This window comes from Pseudophryne corroboree, chromosome 1, assembly GCF_028390025.1.
Source record: "Pseudophryne corroboree isolate aPseCor3 chromosome 1, aPseCor3.hap2, whole genome shotgun sequence".
Taxonomy (NCBI): domain Eukaryota; kingdom Metazoa; phylum Chordata; class Amphibia; order Anura; family Myobatrachidae; genus Pseudophryne; species Pseudophryne corroboree.
This window is the reverse complement of record NC_086444.1, coordinates 115,183,288-115,205,897: the sequence shown is the minus strand read 5'-3', so window position 1 is coordinate 115,205,897 and position 22,610 is coordinate 115,183,288. Positions and strand designations below refer to the sequence as shown.

General features: G+C 46.5%; 2 protein-coding genes across 2 annotated transcripts in view; one reads left to right on the top strand and one right to left on the bottom strand.

Moving 5' to 3' along the window:
• Positions 1 to 22,610, top strand: part of CDC20B (cell division cycle 20B) — a 98,725-nt gene that overhangs the window by 20,882 nt on the left and 55,233 nt on the right. The gene's annotated exons all lie outside the window — the stretch shown is intronic.
• GPX8 (glutathione peroxidase 8 (putative)) lies at positions 6,694 to 22,125 on the bottom strand. Its single transcript, XM_063962099.1, has 3 exons — positions 21,861 to 22,125; positions 20,659 to 20,920; positions 6,694 to 8,598 (listed from the first exon to the last, which is right to left on the bottom strand). Exons 1-3 carry the CDS (start codon positions 22,065 to 22,067, stop codon positions 8,435 to 8,437), a joined length of 633 nt encoding a protein of 210 aa, XP_063818169.1. The 5' UTR covers positions 22,068 to 22,125; the 3' UTR covers positions 6,694 to 8,434.

Genomic DNA, 22,610 nt, shown 5'->3' with positions numbered 1-22,610 from the left:
AAACGAGCTGGATTCCATTCACCTGGAAGGTTGGATTAAGGCATCTGATTCCACACATCCAATCAGGAACGTAATTCTAATTTTATTTTTGCGCTGTGTGTACTAGGAGGGTTTATATTTGTTGTATCTATTTTGTGTTTATGTTCATGCTCTGGGGTGAGTTGTGTTGGGAGGCTGCCAAAATGTTCCAAAAAAGGCTGCTCCAAGAAATGTTGACAACCAGGAATATATAACTACAGTAGTATTTGTTATTTTTATCTGAATAAGTAAGAAGTGGAATGAGAGATATTTGTGATGGAAAAAAAATATTTGGCATGAAGAAAACTGTGGCACTGGTATATTTTAGTGAAAAATAGCATTTCAAGTGTAGTTTATCACCAGGTTCTTTAGAAAGAGTTCTGCATTACTACCTTTTGCCTTGTGCCCTGTGAGGTCTATTCATCCATATGCAAGCATTTTATGTACAGTGCTATGTCACCTCCTGGGCGGATTGCCTATCGCCCACACCGCAGGAGAGCTGTGAGGAACTCTAACAGCCTGTCTTGGCTTCCAAGCTGACCTGTTGGATTGCTTACGGCTCATTCCAGAGCCAACTCCCTATACAGCTCATACAGTACAGTAGCTCTCTAGCTGTAAAAGCCTTGGAGGGAGCATATGACACTAAACAAAATGTTCTCACCTGGGAAAATGGGGGAGTAGCCTAATTTTCTTGTTACTGCTTCCTACATAAGACACTTTCCTAAATTACAAAAAACCCTGATGCTAGGACACCTTTGGACAAGTCTTCTGTAGCGTGTGCATTAATGAATAAGGCTGTGCCAACGAAGGTGATTTCATTTACTTTTTAATTGTTTACAAAAGCATGCCAGTCACTGACGGTGAAACGTACCAAGTCTTTCACAGCAACTTGCTGATTGAATGTTTGAAACTTAGAAAACAAACAAGAGGCTAAAGTCACGCATGTAGTAGTGTGCAACTTGTGTTGTCTTTGTAGGTTTCAATTATAGTATGTTACATAATTGACTTCTAATGTTAATATACATTTTCCATTTGAAAATATATTACTTTTACTCTCTTTTAATAATTATTTGACACAATCTTTATGTTGGTCAGCTATCACTAAAATATGCAATCCACACGCAATGCCGATAAACTAAGGTGCACGCAAACCACACACAATGCCAATGCAATGAGGCGCACGCAAACCACATGCAATGCCGATGCAATGAGGTGCCCGCACACCACACGCAATTTCGATGCAATGAGGCGCATGCAAACCACACCAATGCCGATGCAATGAGGCGCACACAAACCACACGCTATGCCGATGCAATAAGGTGCATGCAAACTACACACAATGCCGATGCAATAAGGTGCATGCAAACCACACACAATGCCGATGCAATAAGGTGCATGCAAAGTTGCAAACCACACACAATGCCGATGCAATAAGGTGCATGCAAACCACACACAATGCCGATGCAATAAGGTGCATGCAAACCACACACAATGCCGATGCAATAAGGTGCATGCAAACCACACGCAATGCCGATGCAATAAGGTGCATGCAAACCACACACAATGCCGATGCAATAAGGTGCATGCAAACCACACACAATGCCGATGAAATGAGTTTCAAATTTCTGTTTTCTGTAGTTAGCTTTGCTAGGTACCACAGCATTTTAAGTACAAAATCTGACTGGTAATATGCAGGGAATATGACCTGGGAAACCCGGAAAGTGGCATCACTGCATCTACAGTCTCTCCAGCGGGCCTAGTGCTTCCGCAATTGCAGCATTAAACCTAGAAAGCTGTCGCTCTCGCTATGCCATTTACAAGCTGAATCTCCCATATCCAAAATATTCTAAAATCCAAGATTTTTTGAGTGCAATGAAAATAGTGACACCTGATGGTTCAATGGCCCTCATTCCAAGTTGTTCGCTTGCTGGCTAGTTTTAGCAGCCGTGCAAACTATATGCCGCCGCCCACTGGGAAGTGTATTTTAGCTTAGCAGAAGTGCGAACGCATGTGCAGCCGAGCTCTGCATAAACAGTTTGTGCAGTTTCTATGTACAGTAGCTCTGAACCTACTCAGCGCTTGCGATCACTTCAGCCTGTTCGTGTCCGGATGTGACGTCATACACCCGCCCAGCGAACGCCTAGCCACGCCTGCGTTTTTTCAGACACGCCTGCGTTTTTGCAAACACTCACTGAAAACGGTCAGTTGACACCCAGAAACGCCCCCTTCCTGTAAATCTTCTTGCGGCCGTCAGTGCGACTGAAAACTTCGCTAGAACCTGTGCACAACCACAACGGGCTTTGTACCCGTACGTCACGCGTGCGCATTGCGGTGCATATGCATGCGCAGAAATGCCAATTTTTAGCCTGATCGCTGCGCTGCGAACAACGACAGCTAGCAATCAACTCGGAATGACTCCCAATGTACACAAACTTTGTTTCATACACAAAACTCTTGAAAATATTTAAAAAATAACCTTAAGGCTGTGTGTATATGGTGTATGTGAGATATAAACGCATTTCTTGTTTAGACTTGGGGGGTAATTCAGACTGCATCGCTGCAGCAGCAGCAATCGCAGTCTGAATTACCTTGTGGAGTGCGCATGCGCAGTGGCCACACAGCGCGTACGCTCCCCAGGCAGATGCTATCAGCATCTCAAGGCTGCGATCGCCTCCGCCTGATTGACAGGCAGAGGCGGTCACGGGGCAGGAGGGGGCGTTAGAACGCTGTTGGTGGAGCGCGGTCCGGACTGTTGGGGGGGCGGGCTGCGGCGGATACATGACATCACAGGCAGCCGCTGCAACTCTGAACGCTGCTGCTGCACTGGTAGGGAGCTACTCGTACAAAAGCATCGTCGGCGTGCGATGCTTTTGTACCTGTGCGGGGGGGGGGGGGGGGGGGGGGGGGGGCAGGGCCTGACAACATGTGGGTCGGACTAGCCCTGTGCTGGTCGTCACGCCGCATGTCTGTGACGCTGATCGTAGACGTGGTAAATTTAGCACATCTACGATCAGATCCGAATTAGGCCCTTGGATCCTATCCCCAGGATCAGGGCCGTAACTACGTGTGTGCCAAGGGGGCTTGGCACACAGCGCAGTTGCCCTGGGGGCGCACGGCCAGCGGCATGTAATGAGTCAAATTGACTCATTACATGCCGCCTCTGTGACTGCGCCGTGCGCCGCGCTGGAGGAGAGAAGACAGGAGCGCCGGGCAGCGGAGGAGGAGGGAGGGGGAGCAGAGAGCCGCAGCAGCGCTATTTGTTTGGTAGTAAGCGCTGCTGCAGCATCCCCCTCTCCTTCTGTATTGGCTGCCTGGCGCTGCTGTGGATGCATCCCAGCATCCACAGCAGCGCCAGGCAGCCAATACAGAAGGAGAGGGGGATGCTGCAGCAGCGCTTACTACCAATCAAATAGCGCTGCTGCGGCTCTCTGCTCCCCCTCCCTCCTCCTCCTTCTCAACTGACTTCACACTGCACGGAGAGGAAGCTGCACGAGGAGCCTGTCAGCGGGGAGAAGATAAGTATATCCCCCTCTCTCTCTTTCTCTCTCTCTCTCTCTCTCTCTCTTTCTCTCTCTCCTGCAATGTGTAAAAAGGGGTCCCATCTGCTGCAATGTGTAAAAAGGGGTCCCATCTGCTGCAATGTGTAAAAAGGGGTCCCATCTGCCGCAATGTGTAAAAAGGGGTCCCGTCTGCCGCAATGTGTAAAAAGTGGTCCTGACTGCCGCAATGTGTAAAAAGTGGTCCTGACTGCCGCAATGTGTAAAAAGTGGTCCTGGCTGCCGCAATGTGTAAAAAGGGGGACTGGCTGCCGCAATGTGTAAAAAGGGGGCCTGGCTGCCGCAATGTGTAAAAAGGGGGACTGGCTGCCGTAATGTGTAAAAAGGGGTCCTGGCTGCCGCAATGTGTAAAAAGTGGGACTGGCTGCCGCAATGTGTAAAAAGGGGGACTGGCTGCCGTAATGTGTAAAAAGGGGTCCTGGCTGCCGCAATGTGTAAAAAGGGGGACTGGCTGCCGCAATGTGTAAAAAGGGGGACGCTGTCTATTGTAATGTATAAAAGGGGCTCTAACTGGTGTAGTGGCGCTACTGTCCAGCGTAATTTGAATAATGGAGACTACTGTGCACCGTAGTGTGAATTGCTATCATTTTGTTGCCACGCCCCTTCCCGTGAAGCCACGCCCCTATATATTTTTCGCACGCCTAAGGCGCGCACTGCGCCTAACTTGTACGGGGGGGGGGCGCCAATGTCAGTTCTTGCACACAGCGCTAAAATGCCTAGTTACGGCACTGCCCAGGATATCTCATTATCGTTTGCAAATATTCCAAAACACGGAAATATCTGAAATCCAAAATGCTTCTGGTCCCATGCATTTTAGACATGGGAGACTCAGCCTGTACATACAAGTTCAAACACAGCTGGGAGAGCAACAGAGTTGAGCTGTGATTTATCACTGAGTTTACTCTGATCCCCACACTCACTGCGGGCACAGAGGTCTGTAGGCTGGATTTATTCATACTTTATGGCTGTGTGTTGCAACACTTTTTAATATTCACTAATATTGACAAACTATCTGCAAACTACAGTATTTATGAAAGGACTGACAGTCAGTAAACATGAGTAAAGTTTTTTTGCATGTCAGTAAGAAAAAATGCAGAACAGTAAAAGTATGATAATCATTGCTGGTGGTGAGAAAAGTTTTATTAAATTATTGGTAAAGAATGTTTTTGGCAACCCTGAGAAACACTCAATGAATATACTGTATGTCTGGGTAACATAAGCACATGGTAAGGAATCAAACCGGTATTAATTATGAAAATAGACTCAAATCATTTTACCTGTGCAGAATTCATTGATGTTTAAAAAAAGTTTCACAGCAATTAATAATTAATTCTGCATAAGTAACGTAAATGGTAAATTAAATGTTTTTTTTAGAGCTGATTCAGTCACTCGCTGCTCTGACCACTTTAGGAACTTTTGCTGTAATTGCATCTGCGACATTATGCTAAAACTAGTATAAGACTTTTTCCTGGTGTACAAGTGTGCGTCTGGACAGGCTTGGACTGGGGTACAGGGGTAACCACCGGTGGGCCCTACTGCCTAGGGGCCCACCTCCTGCTCTAAGGATCAGGTTCCAGACTGTGCACTTGAATTATACATTATACATATGTTATCTTATACTGGACTATGGTGTATTTTCTACAGTGCATTGCTGTTATTAATCTGTTATTAATCTGGTACATTATCATACATGCAGCAGCTTAATATACTGTATATATATTTATGAAGATGCCCAGACATTGCACTCTCTAATGGTTAGTCAAACCAATGAGGTGCAGACTGGCCACACCCTTAACATGGGCCCCTACCACTGCATTCCCCCCGGTGGGCCCTACATGCCCCAGTCCGACACTGCGTCTGGATGTGCAAGGGCTGGGATGCCCAAGTTGTGCGTCTTTAGACACAGCCATCGGTCGCACCAACGAAACTTACATCTGCCCCATGTTAGGTGCAGATTCTCTGTCAAAGGATTTCTGAGGCCGCACGTCTCAATCACTACTGCGCCTCTGCATACACACCGTGGGGAAGTAAGCCACATAAAAAAACAAAACTTAAATATAATAATCTACATTTTTTTTTAGATTGCTTGTGTTCGACAATGAAACATAACGTACTTTGTAACCCCACATTAGGGAGGAAGGGAATGTAACGGTGTGAGAATAAGGATGTGAGAGATTTTGTGAGTTTTCCTGTTTGTTTTTAAAGTGGCAAGCATTTATATAGCACAATCAACCTGGTTTTGCCATGTAAATGATTGCCACTTAAAAAAAAAAAAAAAAACCTAGGAAAACTCACAAAATCTCTCACATCCCCCAAGATGTATGCGCTACATTTCTATCCTGGGCACATCTCACACAGGCTAACACCCTTCACCCAACACCAAACACAAGCACCAATGGTTTTGCAGCAGATATCTTCTCCTGCAGTTCCAAAGACTGACCAATAGGAAGAAAGAGATGTTGGGACCCCAGTGTCCTCAATTTTTAAGAGATAGATGTATTTAACCACTTGCCTGGCATAGTCGCATCAGATGCAACCAGACCAGCAAGTGTTTTATCAGACCTGGTCGCACAGGATCTGACCAGTCAGATAAATAGTGTCAGGGAAAGGAAACTTCCCTCCGCTGCTACTCTCAGAGGGACCGGAAGGTCCCTCTTCCTCCCTGTACCCTCCCCCAGTGTTTGTGGTGCTGCTGATCACTGCTGATCGGTTAGCATGGCAGGATCCCCACCCCCCAAGTGTAAACTCCCCCATCCCCAAGCCACCCCCAGACCCTCCCCCTGTGTACCTGGCATCTGTCTTGGAGGTAAAAAGTAACACACGCTGGTCACGATGATACCTATGTTCCAATGTTACCGATCTTCCCGACCAATGTTCCAATGTTTGAGAAAAATGATTTATTTTTTTAAACTAAAATCATTTTGGATAAGGTTAAAATCATGTTCTTCACCTGATTCACTCATAAAACCCCCGACAATTTCGGAGCGGTGTTTGTGGAAAAAGATTGTCAGTTAAGTGGTTAAAGGAAATGTGTTTCCCTATATTGGTGTAGAGATCCTTATTTGTCCATACATTTGTTGATATAAACAGCATTTGGGTAAAATGAACCAGACAAACACACTGAAATACTCTTGTTTTACTCAGCACAGACACATGAGACACACACTTCATGTTCACAACATGATTTTCCATCTAGAAAGCAGCAGGTGCACAGATATCACAAAGTTCTATGGCTGGTAACTGTCGCCGCACTCCAAGGAAGCTTAGCACCGCTTGTAGGCTCCCTCCAGAAAGGCAACAACATTTTCTCGTTTTGGTTATGTTGATGTCTTCTTTGGTAACGGAGTGACCAGAGTTTATGATTAAAGATACCATTTAAACACTTGTTGGCCAGACGTCTTATGTGCAACTTCCACAACTAATTAAAAGGGAAAGGTCTTGACAATTACGTAATCCACACAGTCACACTCTAGGGCACAGATAGGCAACCTGTGATTCTTCAATAGTGGGAAATAAAAGTCCCTGCTGGCACTTGTAGTTCCACAACAGCTGGAGAACTGCAAGCCTGCTCCAGGGTAATAGGCTCTATCGGGCTCATTTAGGGAGGTATTTATCAAAGCATGGAGAGAGATAAAGTGGAGAGAAATAATGCACTAACAAATCAGCATCTAACTATCACATTACAGGCTATGGGGGACATTTACTAAGCAGTGATAAGAGCGGAGAAGTGAGCCAGTGGAGAAGTTTCCCATGGCAACCAATCAGCACTGATGTAACACCTATAATTTGCATACTATAAAATTATACAGAGCAGCTGATTGGTTGATGGGGCAATTTCTCCACTGGCTCACTTCTTCGCTCTTATCACTGCTTAGTAAATGTCCCCCTAAATTTGAAAAACGGCAGGAGCTGACTGAATAGTGATTTATCTCTCCACGCTTTGATAAATATTCCCCTTGGAAGTAACATAGGCCCTCATTCCGAGTTGATCGCTCGCTGCTGATTTTCGCAGCGCAGCGATCAGGTAAAAAAACGGCAAAACTGTGCATGCGTATGAGCCGCAGTATGCACACGCGAAGTACTTTCACACAAAACTATGCAGTTTTACACAAGGTCGAGCGACGCTTTTCTGTCGCTCTGTTGATCGGTGAGTGATTGACAGGAAGTGGGTGTTTCTGGGTGGTAACTGACCGTTTTCCGGAAGTGTGCTAAAAAACGCAGGCGTGTCAGGTAAAAACGCAGGTGTGCCTGGGGAAACGGGGGAGTGGCTGGCCGAACGCAGGGCGTGTTTGTGACGTTAAAGCAGGAACTAAACTGAGTGAAGTGATCGCAAGGTAGGAGTAGGTTTGGAGCTGCTCAGAAACTGCATGAAAATTTTCACGAGCGGTTCTGCTAACCTTTCGTTCGCACTTCTGCTAAGCTAAGATACACTCCCAGAGGGCGGCGGCCTAGCGTGTGCAATGCTGCTAAAAGCAGCTAGCGAGTGATCAACTCGGAATGAGGGCCCTAGTGCAAATATCAATGATGTGCAGTTACCTATTGCAGTTAGCGACACGCTACTATTCTGGTGGAGTCTAATAATGGCTGGAATCTGATTGGTTGCTGGGACGTAGTAACCGTGCATCACTAATAAGGCCCTTTTAAGCTGGTCAATGAAAGTGGCGTTTTCCCTTTCTAAATAAATACCTTTGCTTGGATTGAACCGCTCTTTAAGTAGGATGTCAAAAATAATGAAAATTGAGTTAGTTTTAACAGTAATTAAAACCTCAAAAACACAGTAAAAAAAAAACTAAAAAAAAACCCAAAGCTTCCTATGACTCCTGCTGTAGACAGTCCAGTCAGAGAAGCTGCTTATAACTTCAAAGATCTTCCTTCCTCTTCTTAATAATTTCTCTGACAATAGATACCACTTCAGTCTTTATATCGGCAACGTGCTCCTCAGGTCTCCACGTTTTCACCACTTGGCCTTGTGGGTTAACCAAGTATTTCCAGAAGTTCCATTTTGGCTCTTTTTTTGTTGCTTCTAAACAAAGAACAATTAGGAAATCGTTATTAGTGCCGGAGAGATGGTGCAAAATGCAAATGTGTGCTGATTGGGTGCTCAGATCCACACACAGGAGACTGGCTCTTATACTGCATCTTGTGGGCACAGATTTATTAAAATTATAGCAAAAGTTCCACAGGTGGAGGGTGCACTCTCGCAGAAACAAAGATCAGAAAGTGCACCCTCCACCTGTGGAACTGTTGCTATTTCAAGTGGACCCCACTGGGGTTCATTGGGAGCACCCACCATATTGGAATTGTTGAGATGAGAGTGCGGCATCTGCTTGGATATATATATATATATATATATATACATATTTTAAATTACTGATATTGTGGTAATGATCCGAGCCACTAGTAGAGGGTGTGGAGTTGAGGTGGTTAGAAAATACCCGCATGCATTTGCCTATGAGATGGCAGAAAGGTGCAACACTTAACCTCCACTGGGTCAAGGGAGGCCGACATACCACACAGCCTACGCCCCTATAATAATACTTACTGCTGCAGAGCTGCAGAAATTGTGATCTGCGCATTTCCGGTAGAGATTTCTCCTGGAACAAGGCACAGGCACCATGTTCCCGGAGACCTGTGCATACACAGTACACTCTGACACCACTGGAGAGGAAGGGGCCTGCACGGAGCCTGCTCACAGGCACACTCCTCTCTTAAGCTGCCCCTGTTTACCTCACAATGCTTGCTGTATATCAGCGGTGTGTCTACAAGTAGTGCATACTAATGACCAACTTCACTCCTAGTCCCAGGTTCTTAGATCTTAGTTTTTGACAACACCAACACTAAAAATAGGATTTTGGTACTTACCAGGTAAATCATTTTCTTTGAATCCATAGGGGGCACTGGAGTACTCTTGGATATGGACGGCTTCCGCAGGAAACAGCACTGAATATTTAAATTTAGAACACTCCACCCCTCCATAACCCCGAGTACCTCAGTGTTTTTTACTGAGCCGAACAGGAACTATAGAGAGGTTGACAATGGAGTATTACATATAACATAACGGACAACAACGAAGTTGACACATAACGTTACTGACAACTAAACAGTTGACACCATAACCAGCACTTGATAAATTTGAACCAGTCGGTGAGAGTGTGTTACCATAAGATCCTCTGAACTTACCACAAACCAGGTAAAACTGCTCTGGGTGGGCGTCCAGTGCCCCCTATGGATTCAAAGAAAAGGATTTACCTGGTAAGTACCAAAATCCTATTTTCTTTTTCATCCACTAGGGGTCACTGGAGTACTCTTGGGACGTACCAAAGCTTCCCCCGTGGGCGGGAGAGCTGTTTGGCACCTGTAACACTAGGCGGCCAAAGCTAGATGCTGATGCCGCAAACGTATCAAACTTGTAAAAGCGCACAAACGTGTGCACTGAAGACCATGTAGCCGCACGGCAAAGCTGTGTCGTAGAAGCTCCCCGACCAGCTGCCCATGAAGTTCCCACAGAACGTGTGGAATGAGCCGTTACTGATGTAGGCGGCTGTAACCTAGCATGAAGGTAAGCCTGACGTATGGTCAGTTTTATCCATCTGGATAAGGTTTGTTTAGACGCTGGCCAACCCATCTTGGCAGCATCCTAGAGAACAAACAACGTATCCGTCTTACGAACTGAAGACGTTCGGGATACATAAACGCGTAATGCGCGTACCACATCCAGAGTTCCAGAATGTGCTGTCAACACAGGAACTACTATTGGTTGATTGATGTGAAAAGATGACACTACCTTTGGTAAGAAAGCGGGATTCGTCCGAAGTTCCGCTCTGTCATCATGAAACAACAAATACGGTGGCTTGCATGACAAGGCACCCAAATCTGAAACACGCCTTGCCGAAGCTAAGGCTAGAAGAAAAATTGTTTTCCAAGTGAGAAACTTTATATCCACTTGCTGTAAGGGTTCAAAATATGAAGACTGTAAGAAATCTAAAACCAGATTCAAGTCCCATGGCGCTGTAGGTGGAATGAATGGAGGCTGAACTCTGAGGACACCTTGGAAAAAAGTGTGTATAGACGGCAATAGAGCCAATCGTCTTTGAAAGTAAATTGACAAAGCAGATACCTGCACCTTTAGTGTAGATAAACGCAGTCCTCCATCTAAACCCGTCTGTAGAAATAACAAAAGGCGGGATAACTTGAAAGATGATGTCGGAAACTTCCGAGCTTCACACCCTTCTATATGGGTACGCCATATTCTGTAATAATGAGCTGCCGTAACCGGCTTCCTAGCTCGTAACATGGTTGGTATAACTGATTCTGGGATGCCCTCTCTTCTTAAGAGGGCGGTCTCAACAGCCACCCCGTCAAACGCAGCCGCGCTAAATCGGGGTAAAGGAACGGACCCTGTTGTAACAGGTATGGACGTAGTGGGAGCGGCCAAGGATCGTCTGCGAGTAGTCCTCGGAGATCCGAGAACCAAGCTCTCCGAGGCCAATGAGGCGCCACTAGTATGACTGTGACAGACTCTCTTTTGATCCGTTTTAGCACCAGAGGGAGCAATGGAAACGGTGGAAACAGATACACAAGGCTGTACGGCCACGCAACGGTGAGAGCATCCACCGCCACTGCCTTTGGATCTCATGTTCTGGACACATACTGGAGCGTTTGGTGATTGTGGCGAGACGCCATCAGGTCCACCTGAGGATAACCCCATCGCTGAACCAACATGTGAAACACTTCTGGATTTAATGCCCATTCTCCTGGATGAAAATCCCGACGACTGAGATAATCCGCTTGCCAGTTGTCCACTCCCAGAATGAACACGGCCGACAATATCACCTGGTGGTATTCCGCCCAATTGAGGATTCGAGCTACTTCCCGCATTGCCATGCGGCTTCTCGTTCCTCCTTGTTTGTTGATGTATGCGACCGCCGTCGCATTGTCTGACTGCACTTGGACAGTCTGAGAGCGAAGCATGTGCACTGCTTGTCGTAGCGCATTGTAAATTGCGCGGAGTTCCAGGACATTTATAGACAGCAATCTTTCGTGATCCGCCCAGAGACCCTGGAGCTGACAATTTTGAATTACCGCTCCCCAACCTCTGAGACTGGCGTCCGTCGTTAGAATTATCCAATTCCAGCCTCCGAACAGTCTCCCTGCGTTTAAATTGTGTTCCTTGAGCCACCAGAGCAGAGACACTCTTGCCCTTGGCGACAACCTCACCCTGTGGTGAATCTGCAGATGCGAGCCCGACCACTGGGCGAGCACATTCAGTTGAAATGGACACGAGTGAAATCTTCCGAACTGAAGCGCTTCGAAAGCTGCCACCATTGTGCCTAAGAGGCGAATGCACAAGTGTACAGACACTGTGCGTGGCTTGAGCACTAATTGTACTAGATGGCGTAACTTTCTGTTGTGGTAGGTAAATTCTTTGATTGACCGTATCGAGAATCATACCTAGGAATTGAAGGCGTTGAGACGGAATTAGATGTGATTTCTTGAAGTTGACAATCCAACCGTGGTGAACCAGTACATCGTACGTTAGCAGCGCATGTTGGAGAAGCATCTGTTGAGACGGAGCTTTGATGAGCAGATCGTCTAAATACGGAACTATTGTCACTCCCAGGGATCTGAGATGAGCTATCATCACAGACATCACTTTGGTGAATACCCGAGGCGCTGACGACAGGCCAAACGGTAGAGCCTGAAACTGGTAATGGTTCTGGCGTATTGCAAACCGCAAGAATTTCTGATGAGGCTGCCAAATTGGAATGTGTAAGTACGCATCCTTGAGATCTAGCGCAATCATAAATTCCTTTGGCTCTAAACCCGCAATCACGGAACGCAGAGACTCCATCTTGAATCTGTAGTAAATTACGTACTGATTTAGACCCTTTAAGTTCAATATTGGTCTGACTGAGCCATCCGGCTTCGGTACCACAAACAGACTGGAATAATAACCCTGACCCTGTTGATGTACAGGGACCGTAATCAAAACTGCTGAATCCAGTAGGGACTGAATGGCAATTTGCAGAACCGCCCTCTTGTTGTCCGACAGAGGCAATCCTGTTTTGAAAAACCGCAGAGGCGGAAGACAGTCGAACTCTATTTTGTAACCTTTTAACACTAAATTGCGGATCCACCCATCCGCGGATGTGTGGAACCACGCCAAATGGAACGTCTGAAGGCGTGCTCCTACAATCGGAGAACCGAGATGGGCTGGTAGCCCGTCATGCCACTGGTTTGTCGGTAACCTTAGCGTCCTGGCGACTTGTGTTGGTTTGTTGGAAACCACGTCCACGACCACGTCTAGCAGGCGTGGCTGTTCCTCTGCCACGTCCTCGAAAGGACTGAGGTCTAAAGGATTTGAACGAAGGTCCAGCGTACCTCCTTCTTGATACCGGTGGAGGCAATGGTAAGAAAACAGACTTACCTCCCGTAGCCTCAGCAATCCATGCGTCCAATTCAGGACCAAACAACTTCTTGCCATCGTAAGGCAACGCCTCTATACCTCGTTTGACCTCTGCCTCCGCATGATAAGCACGCAGCCAGAGTGCTCTTCGTGCCGTAACTAGCGACGATGAAATACGAGAAGTGAGCTGACAGACGTCAGTAGACGCTGTACAGAGATACTCTACAGCCTCACCCATTTGATTTGCAAGTAGTATCAGGTTTTCGTCATGTAAAGCAGATTTGAGTTCTGTAATCCATATTATGAGCGCCTTAGTGACCCAGATGCCAACCAATCCAGGTCTCAGCATTACTCCTGCTGCTACATACATGGACTTTAGCATAGTTTCTATCTTGCGATCTGAAGGGTCTTTAAGCGTAGTAGCTGCTGGCACTGGTATGGTTAATTTCTTGGTAAGCTTCGACACTGACGAATCAACTATTGGTGGATTCTCCCATGTACATGTTACCGAGTCTGGAAACGGGTAACTAGACTTAAATCTGCGAGGTATAGAAAACCGTTTATCTGGATTCTGTCGTGTTTCTACTAACATCTGATTAAGAGATTCCGAGACAGGAAAATTTATTGGAGTTTTTTGTCGTTTAGTAAATACGACCTGATCATTTGTGAGAGGCTCCTCAGTTTCAGTAAACTTCAGAGACTGACGCACCGCTCTGATGAGATCATCAATGCCGGAATTGTTAAAATCCTCACTATCTGACTCCACTTCGCCCTCCTCACCCTCATCTTGTTCCGTGAGGTCTGGCATGGAATCGTCAGAATGCAACATAGCAGAAACTGAAAATTCATAAGACATATGAAATTTATCCCGTTTACCCAAAATGGATTTGGACCTTACGCAAGGCGGAGACGCCTCCGTTAGTTCTGGCGGTCTCACTCTAGACTCAGATCTTGCCGTTTCCCGCTCCTGTCGAGCGGCGGTCAATTCTGATTGCAACCCAGCCAGTACATTTGCTAACATTTCCCAAGGAGGGGTCGGTGAGGAAATAGGCTGTAAAACTGGAGCAGAAATTGTATTCTGAACCGAATCCACAAAACATACTGTACATGTGGTAGATCCATCCGGTAACACACTGCTACAGACTTTGCAATTATGCTTTTTAGTTTTTGCTGGTGCCTTACTCATTATGGCGACAGACAATACAATACACAAACACAGACACTTGCACGACTCAGTAAAATAGTAGTAAGGTGTCTCTATATATATATATCTGGCCAAGTGCAGTACACGTGGCCAGTACTATGAAATGTGATCCCAAATTCCCACTAACACCCCTGCGCCTCCGGTGGAGTAGAGATGTAGTACTGGAACGTTCTGGAATCACAGCAGGAAGACACAGGAAGCATGGTTAAAAATGGCTGCCATGCTTATACATACAATCACAGTGCAGGTTCTATTCCCACTGATATCCTAAATAGCCTGTGTAACCATCCCTGCCAGTCCTACATATATATATATATACATCATACTGCCATGTTGCTGCTGTACCTTCTCCCCCCCCCCCCCGCTCCGCCGCGGATGCAGTGAGGGCCGGGCAGCGGGTTCGTGGGGAAGCCAGCGGGACGGGGAGCGCGCTGTGAAGCGCCATGAGTAGCAGAGCAGCTGAACAAGCGGCGGCGTGAGCAGCGGCCGGGCTTCTGAGAAGCGGCGGCCGGAGCAGCGGGCGGGCTATGCGAAGCGGCGGCCGGAGCAGCAGGCGGCTATGAGCAAGCGGCGGCCGGAGCAGCGGGCGGTCCATGAGACACGGCGGCCGGAGCAGCGGCGGCGCCTGCAATCAATGTCCCCACACCTCGGGGCGGCAGCGGGAGCTGTCCGCCCCGCACACATACCTGCACTTCGTTGTGATGAGGCTCCGACGGGGCTTCTCAGTAAGCGCCGGCCAGCCTGTGTACAGAAGATCTGTGTGTGGCTGTGAGGGTGCTCATTTAGTGAGGACCGACACGCCCCTGCTGCTATCAGCAGCTTGCACTATCCCTGACCCTGCCTTTTGGAAGGGGGAAAGGGATGTAATAAAAATAGAAAAAATATTCCAAAAAAAAAATCAAATTCAAAGTAATTGTGGACTCAGCCACAGAGCTATTACTACGTCGAGCACAGAAAAAACACTGAGGTACTCGGGGATATGGAGGGGTGGAGTGTTCTAAATTTAAATATTCAGTGCTGTTTCCTGCGGAAGCCGTCCATATCCAAGAGTACTCCAGTGACCCCTAGTGGATGAAAAAGAAATGGTGAATGCACTGAATGCACACAGTACTATGGGCCTAATTCAGACCTGATCGGTGTTGTGCGTTTTTGCACAGCAGCCGATCAGGTCTGAACTGTGCATGCACCGGCGCCGCAGTGAGCCGGCGCATGCCAGACAGCCGACAGCTGTCTCAACCCTGCGATCGCCTCTGCCTGATTGACAGGCAGAGGCAGTCGCTGGGCGGGAGGGGGCAGGCCGGTGGTACTTGGCCGTCGTTCGGGGGCGTGATCCGGACAACGCAGGCGTGCCTGGATCATTGGGGGAGGGACGGGCCACAGCGGCTGCGTGACATCACACGCAGCCGCTGCGGCCCTCACAGGGACGAGTAACCCCTGCAAGCGTGTAGGAGCTGTGCTGGCTGGGAACTACTCTTAAAGTACAAAAGCATCGCCGCTGTGCGATGCTTTTGTACTTGTGCGGGGGGGGGGGGGGGGTCGGGCCTGACATGCAGGGCGGACTAGCCCACATGTCTTGTGACTGATCGTAGCACATCTACGATCAGGTCTGAATTAGGCCCTATATACACAAGCTATAACATATAGTAAATTAATAGAATTTACTGAGAATAATTAGCACTCAGAACATCTCTACAGATAATGCCAGATGTTTGCACACAAGTAATCATCCTGAACAAAAGAGCAAAGGAAATAAAAAGCATTAGAGTGATTACAAAGAAATAACATAACTTTAACTATATGCTGTAATTATTCTATATGGACTGCACAGATAATCACATTGTTTTTCCAATGTGCCGCTGTCAGTGAGGCAGGGATGTGCCGCTGTCAGTGAGGCAGGGATGTGCTGCTGTCAGTTAGGTAGGGAGGTGCTGCTATCAGTAAGGCAGGGATCTCCCGAGGTCAGTGAGGCAGGAATGTGCTGCTGTCAGTGAGGCAGGGATGTGCTGCTGTCAGTTAAGTAGGGAGGTGCTGCTATCAGTAAGGCAGGGATCTCCCGAGGTCAGTGAGGCAGGAATGTGCTGCTGTCAGTGAGGCAGGGATGTGCTGCTGTCACTGAGGCAGGAATATGCTGCTGTCAGTGAGGGAGTGATGTGCTGCTGTCAGTGAGGCAGGGATGTGCTGCTGTCAGTGAGAGATGGATGCACTGCTGTCAGTGATGTGTCACTGTCAGTGAGGCAGTGATGTGCTGTGGTCTGTGAAGCAGGGATGTGTTGCTGTCAGTGAGGCAGTGATGTGCCGCTGTCAATGAGGCAGGGATGTGCTGCTGTCAGTGAGGCAGTGATGTGCTGCTGTCAGTGAGGCAGGATATGCTGCTGTCAGTGAGGTAGGGAGGTGCCGCTGTCAGTAAGGCACGGATGTGCCGCTGTTAGTGAGGCAGGGCTGTGCTGCTGTCAGTGACGCAGGGATGTGCTGCTGTCAGTGAAGCGGCAATGTGCTGCTGTCAGTGAGGCAGGGATGTGATGCTGTCAGTGAGGCAGGCATGTGCTGCTGTCAGTGAGGTGGTGATGTGCTGCTGTCAGTGAGGCGGTGATGTGCTGCTGTCAGTGAGGCAGGGATGTGCTGCGGTCAGTGAAGCAGGGATGTGCCACTGTCGGGGAGGCAGTGATGTCCTGCTGTCAGTAAGGCAGGAATGTGCTACTGTCAGTGAGGCAGTGATGTGCTGCTGTCAGTGAGGCGGCAATGTGCTGCTGTCAGTGAGGCAGGGATGTGATGCTGTCAGTGAGGCTGGCATGTGCTGCTGTCAGTGAGGTGGTGATGTGCTGCTGTCAGTGAGGCGGTGATGTGCTGCTGTCAGTGAGGCATGGATGTGCTGCGGTCAGTGAAGCAGGGATGTGCAGCTGTCGGTGAGGCAGTGATGTGCCACTGTCAGTGAGGCGGGGATGTGCCGCTGTCAGTGAGGTAGAGAGGTGCCGCTGTCAGTGAGGCAGGGATGTGCCGCTGTCAGTGAGGCAGGGATGTGTTGCTGTCAGTGAGGCAGGGATGTTCTGCTGTCAGTGAGGCAGGGATGTGCTGCTGTCAGTGAGGCAGGGGTGTTCTATCAGTGAGGCAGGGGTGTTCTGCTGTCAGTGAGGCAGGGATGTGCTGCTGTCAGTGAGGCAGTGATGTGATGCTGTCAGTGAGGCAGAGATGTGCTGCTGTCAGTGAGGCAGTGATGTGCTGCTGTCAGTGAGGCAGGGATGTGCTGCTGTCAGTGAGGTAGGGATGTGCTGCTGTCAGTGAGGCAGAGATGTGCTGCTGTCAGTGAGGCAGGGATGTTCTGCTGTCAGTGAGGCAGAGATGTGCTGCTGTCAGTGAGGCAGGGATGTTCTGCTGTCAGTGAGGCAGAGATGTGCTGCTGTCAGTGAGGCAGGGATGTGCTGCTGTCAGTGAGGCAGGGGTGTTCTGCTGTCAGTGAGGCAGGGGTATTCTACTGTCAGTGAGGCAGGGATGTGCTGCTGTCAGTGAGGCAGGGGTGTTCTGCTGTCAGTGAGGCAGGGGTATTCTACTGTCAGTGAGGCAGGGGTGTTCTGCTGTCAGTGAGGCAGGGGTATTCTGCTGTCAGTGAGGCAGGGGTGTGCTGCTGTCAGTGAGGCAGTGATGTTACATAGTTACATAGTTGTTAAGGTTGAAAAAAGACAAATGTCCATTGAGTTCAACCTATTGTACATTACATTATTTTATTTAATTATTTTTTCTTTACATTTTAATTAAATGCTGTATCCCTGGATATTTTTTTCAGCTAGGAATTTATCTAATCCATTTTTAAACTTATTGATTGTGTCCACCATTACTGCCTTCTCTGGAAGAGAATTCCAAATCATTACTGCTCTTACTGTAAAGAATCCTTTTCTCCGTTGGGTATGGAATTTTTTCTCCTCTAACCTCAGTGGGTGTCCTCGTGTCCTATGTAGTTTTTTTTGGTAAACAGATCGTTTGATAGATCCTTGTATTGTCCCTTAATGTATTTATAAATATTAATGATGTCCCCTCTCAGTCGCCTCTTTTCCAGTGTGAACATATCAAGCCTTTTAAGTCTTTCCTCATAGTCCAATGCCTCTAACCCCTTAACCAGTTTGGTGGCTCTCCTATAAACCCTTTCGAGTTCCAAGATATCTTTTTTATAGTATGGTGCCCAAAACTGTACACAATATTCCAGGTGTGGTCGCACCAATGATTTATACAGTGGCAGGATTACACTCTCATCCCTTGTCTCCATACCCCGTTTTATGCATGATAACACCTTATTAGCCTTTGCTGCTGCATTTTGACATTGCAAACTGCTACCAAGTTTATTATCGATGAGCACACCCAGATCCTTTTCAACTACCGTTATCCCTACATTTTACCCATTTAGTTTATAGGCTGTCAGTGAGGCAGTGATGTGCTGCTGTCAGTGAGGCAGTAATGTGCTGCTGGCAGTGAGGCAGAGATGTGCTGCTGTCAGTGAGGCAGGGGTGTGCTGCTGTCAGTGAGGCAGTGATGTGCTGCTGTCAGTGAGGCAGTGATGTGCTGCTGTCAGTGAGGCAGGGATGTGCTGCTGTCAGTGAGGCAGGGATGTTCTGCTGTCAGTGAGACAGAGATGTGCTGCTGTCAGCGAGGCAGGGATGTGCTGCTGTCAGTGAGGCAGGGATGTGCTGCTGTCAGTGAGGCAGGGATGTGCTGCTGTCAGTGAGGCAGTGATGTGATGCTGTCAGTGAGGCAGGGATGTGCTGCTGTCAGTGAGGCAGTGATGTGATGCTGTCAGTGAGGCAGGGCTGTGCTGCTGTCAGTGAGGCAGTGATGTGCTGCTGTCAGTGAGGCAGGGATGTGCTGCTGTCAGTGAGGCAGAGATGTGCATCTTTTATTTGAGTAGTGTCTCTGTGAGTGATGATATTGTTTACACTTGTGTAGTGATACTGCTGAGGCTTTGTGATCAAGTTTTAGTCACAGTGGGAACTAGTTCAGGTATGTGGTCACACTTTGAAATGTGCAGTCATTGGGAAATAATGCACGGCTATGTGATTTCGTTTTTCCAATCATTTTAACACACCATTTTATAAATATATATCACTTTGAAGAAATAAAAATATGACTCGTAAGTAATACACACCCTATCTTTAAATTCTTCCCATGTTTTCTCATAAATTGTGACAAAACAAATATAATTTTAGTTTCAGTTTTTAAAGCTGCTGATTTCACAAATATTTGTAATTCAATATATAATGTAACCGCTAAAACATCTTCAAATGACACACAGCATCAAATACATATACAAATATATATCTGTTTATGTCATATACAAGAAACTCCTCTGCTTCTTAAGCTGTATACACACTAGACAATGTGGCTGTCAGCCATCGAGATCACGATTTAACGATAAATCAGGCCTCCCATACACACACTGAAAGACATAGCACATGACTGCTGGATATATCGTTCGGTGGCCTCATCCAGGAGCATGGTGTCGTTCAAAATATCTTCATCGGCCTACATGCAAGCAGGTTAGAAGACTCGATGAACAACCAGGCGGAGTGTGCAATAGTCCGTACACACTTGACGATGTGCAAGACATATCGGCCTGATCCGCCAGATTGGATGATATATCGTCTAGTGTGTACCCAGTTTTAGATGATACAAAGGCGTTGATGAAAAACACAGAGGTAAATTAGAAAAAAACCTAACAACATATTTAAGAGAAATTCTGGATGGCACAAATGAAACAATGAAATAAAGCCACATAATTCCTTTCCTCCTGCCCGCTCCAAACTGCAAATGACTGCCGCTTCACTACACTTGGCATATTTAGAATGGGTGCCAACCCACACCCTGCACCTATTTTTTTCAATACTTACCCTCCGGAGTCCCGCGTTGCAGCAGCAGCGCTGCAGTAATGAATGGGGAAATGGCGCGGCGGCCACTTTACAGGTGTTTCGCATATGGCAGCAGGAAAATCACTGGGAAAATGGCCACCGCACTATTTTCCCGGAGACCCGCGCATGCGCTCTAGACTCTACGACAGCGCTAGGGTCACCTGCCCAGAGTCAAGTGTGATCTCAAAACTCAATTCCTATTTAGTGACATTTATTTCTATAGCATCAGCATATTCAATAACACTTTATAACTGGAAACAAAACAGTAATACAATAATACAATGTAATAAGAGACAGAGAAATAGACGGTCCCTGCTTGCAACCCAAAGTTGGATTGTTAATGCTAGAAAGCATTAAAACATGGTTGATCAAACATTAATGAAATAAAGGCTTAAACAAAAAATAAAGTTTTTTTTCCAATTCTGCTGTGTAATTATGTATTATTTTTTGTTCCCTGCATTGTTTAGTACTGTTCACCCCCTATGAACAGTAGGGATCATTTGTGATGTCTTAGAAATAAATGATAATAATAATAATAATAATAAAACTCTGGAATATCACTAGCACACAAAGGTAGTCACTTACCTACAAGGAAACGGAACGCAGGTTCTGCTTCTGAACCTATAATTCTTATTTTGCTGAATATTGGGAATGTTACGCCATAGTTTCTTTTAGCAAATGATTGTATTTCATGGTTCGGATTTGGTTCTCCTTCTCCAAACTGATTGCAGGGGAAAGCGAGGACAGTGAAGTGGGACGGCCCAAACTCTCTCTGCAATTCCTGCAGTCCTCTGTAGTTCTGCTCTGTGTGCTGACAGGCGCTCGCCACGTTTACAACCAGAGATGCCTGCAGGAGACAGGGACCAGAAACCCCTCTGTGATGACACTGTGGCATAGCATGGACTGTATACACCTCACTTCCATGTGTTGTGCCCTGTATCAAACATGTCTGAGAAACAGGACTCGGTACTTGTGTACTTTACAGACTCATTGCAGAGAGCAACCAAGTACAGATTTTTAACTCTTTCATACCATCCACGTGGACTACGATTGGGAATAGTAACCTGTGCCGAGCTTGGTGTCATTTTTTCCTGTAACATGACCAGGAACCCCAATTACTGTACCGTATCCCATTGCATGGCTCGCGCTGCGGGCAAGGTGCCCCGCTCTGCTACCGATGCGCTCGGCACCGGTTACAATCGTAGTCCACGTGGATGGTAAAGTATGAAAAAGTTAAAACTCGGTACTTGGTTGCTCTCTGCAATGAGTCCGTAAATAATGTCCGTAAAGTATACAAGTACCCAGGACTCTATCATGTCTGTGCAAGGCCTGGCTATGGCACCTGAACATCATACAGATTTCACTCTCACCAGCGTGTGCTAAATGCTATTTCCCCAAATACATTGAGTCTAGAGTCTACATTTAGTATGTGGGTGTATATAATTATATATAAAATGCAAATCAATAAATAAATTATACGGAAACATACATATAGATGACACATAGATAACTATATATATATAACTGTATATAATAATATACGTACGGGTGTACGTATATTATTATATATAGAATGCATATAAATAAATAAATAAATTATATGTTAACATATATATATAGATGCTAATGTGTCCTGGAAGCTCAAGAATCCATTGTACATATTATTTGTCCAAACAGCTTGCAATTAACTTTCGTCACTCTACTGTTTGTATACAGTGTCATCTATTGTTAAGTTAAATAGGTGCAGCCATCCAGGGATACTTGCAGTGAGACTGTACAGTACTTACTTTTCCTCTGTACTTGCTGAGTGACACTGTCCTCCCCACGGAATCCTTCACTTCATATGAATAAAAGTCTTTCACTTTGGGCTTAAAAAGCTTTAACTGTAAAATAAAGAGCACTGCCGTACACAGAACCATGGAGAAGAAGACCAGGAACACTTTAGCCTTTGGGGAAGAACATTTTAAGGGGTAAGGAGGTGGCAGCGTCTCCATTTTGGAGATTTTGCAGGGAAGTTGCAGCAAGTCCCTGGAATGTAACTTGGGGAGGAGCACAGAGGCTGTAACTGGAGGCCAGATGCTTTCTCAGCCCACTGGATAAGACAGAGGAGGGTGTGATGATTGTGTGTTGGTAGGTGGGAAACGCTGTGACTAGCTGTACACAATGTGCCCCACAGGCTTATTGCACCATTTGTGTTGATTGCAAACTATATAAAAATGTCTATATACAGGTTGAGCATCCCATATCCAAATATTCCGAAATACGGAATTTTTTGAGTGAGAGTGAGATAGTGAAACCTTTGTTTCCTGATGGCTCAATGTACACAAACATTGTTTAATACACAAGGTTATTAAAAATACCTTATTAAATGACCTTCAGGCTGTGTGTATAAGGTGTATATGAAACATAAATGAATTGTGTGAATGTAGACACAATTTGTTTAATTCACAAAGTTATTAAAAATATTGGTTAAAATGTCCTTCAGGCTGTGTGTATAAGGTGTATATGAAACATAAATGCATTCTGTGCTTAGACTT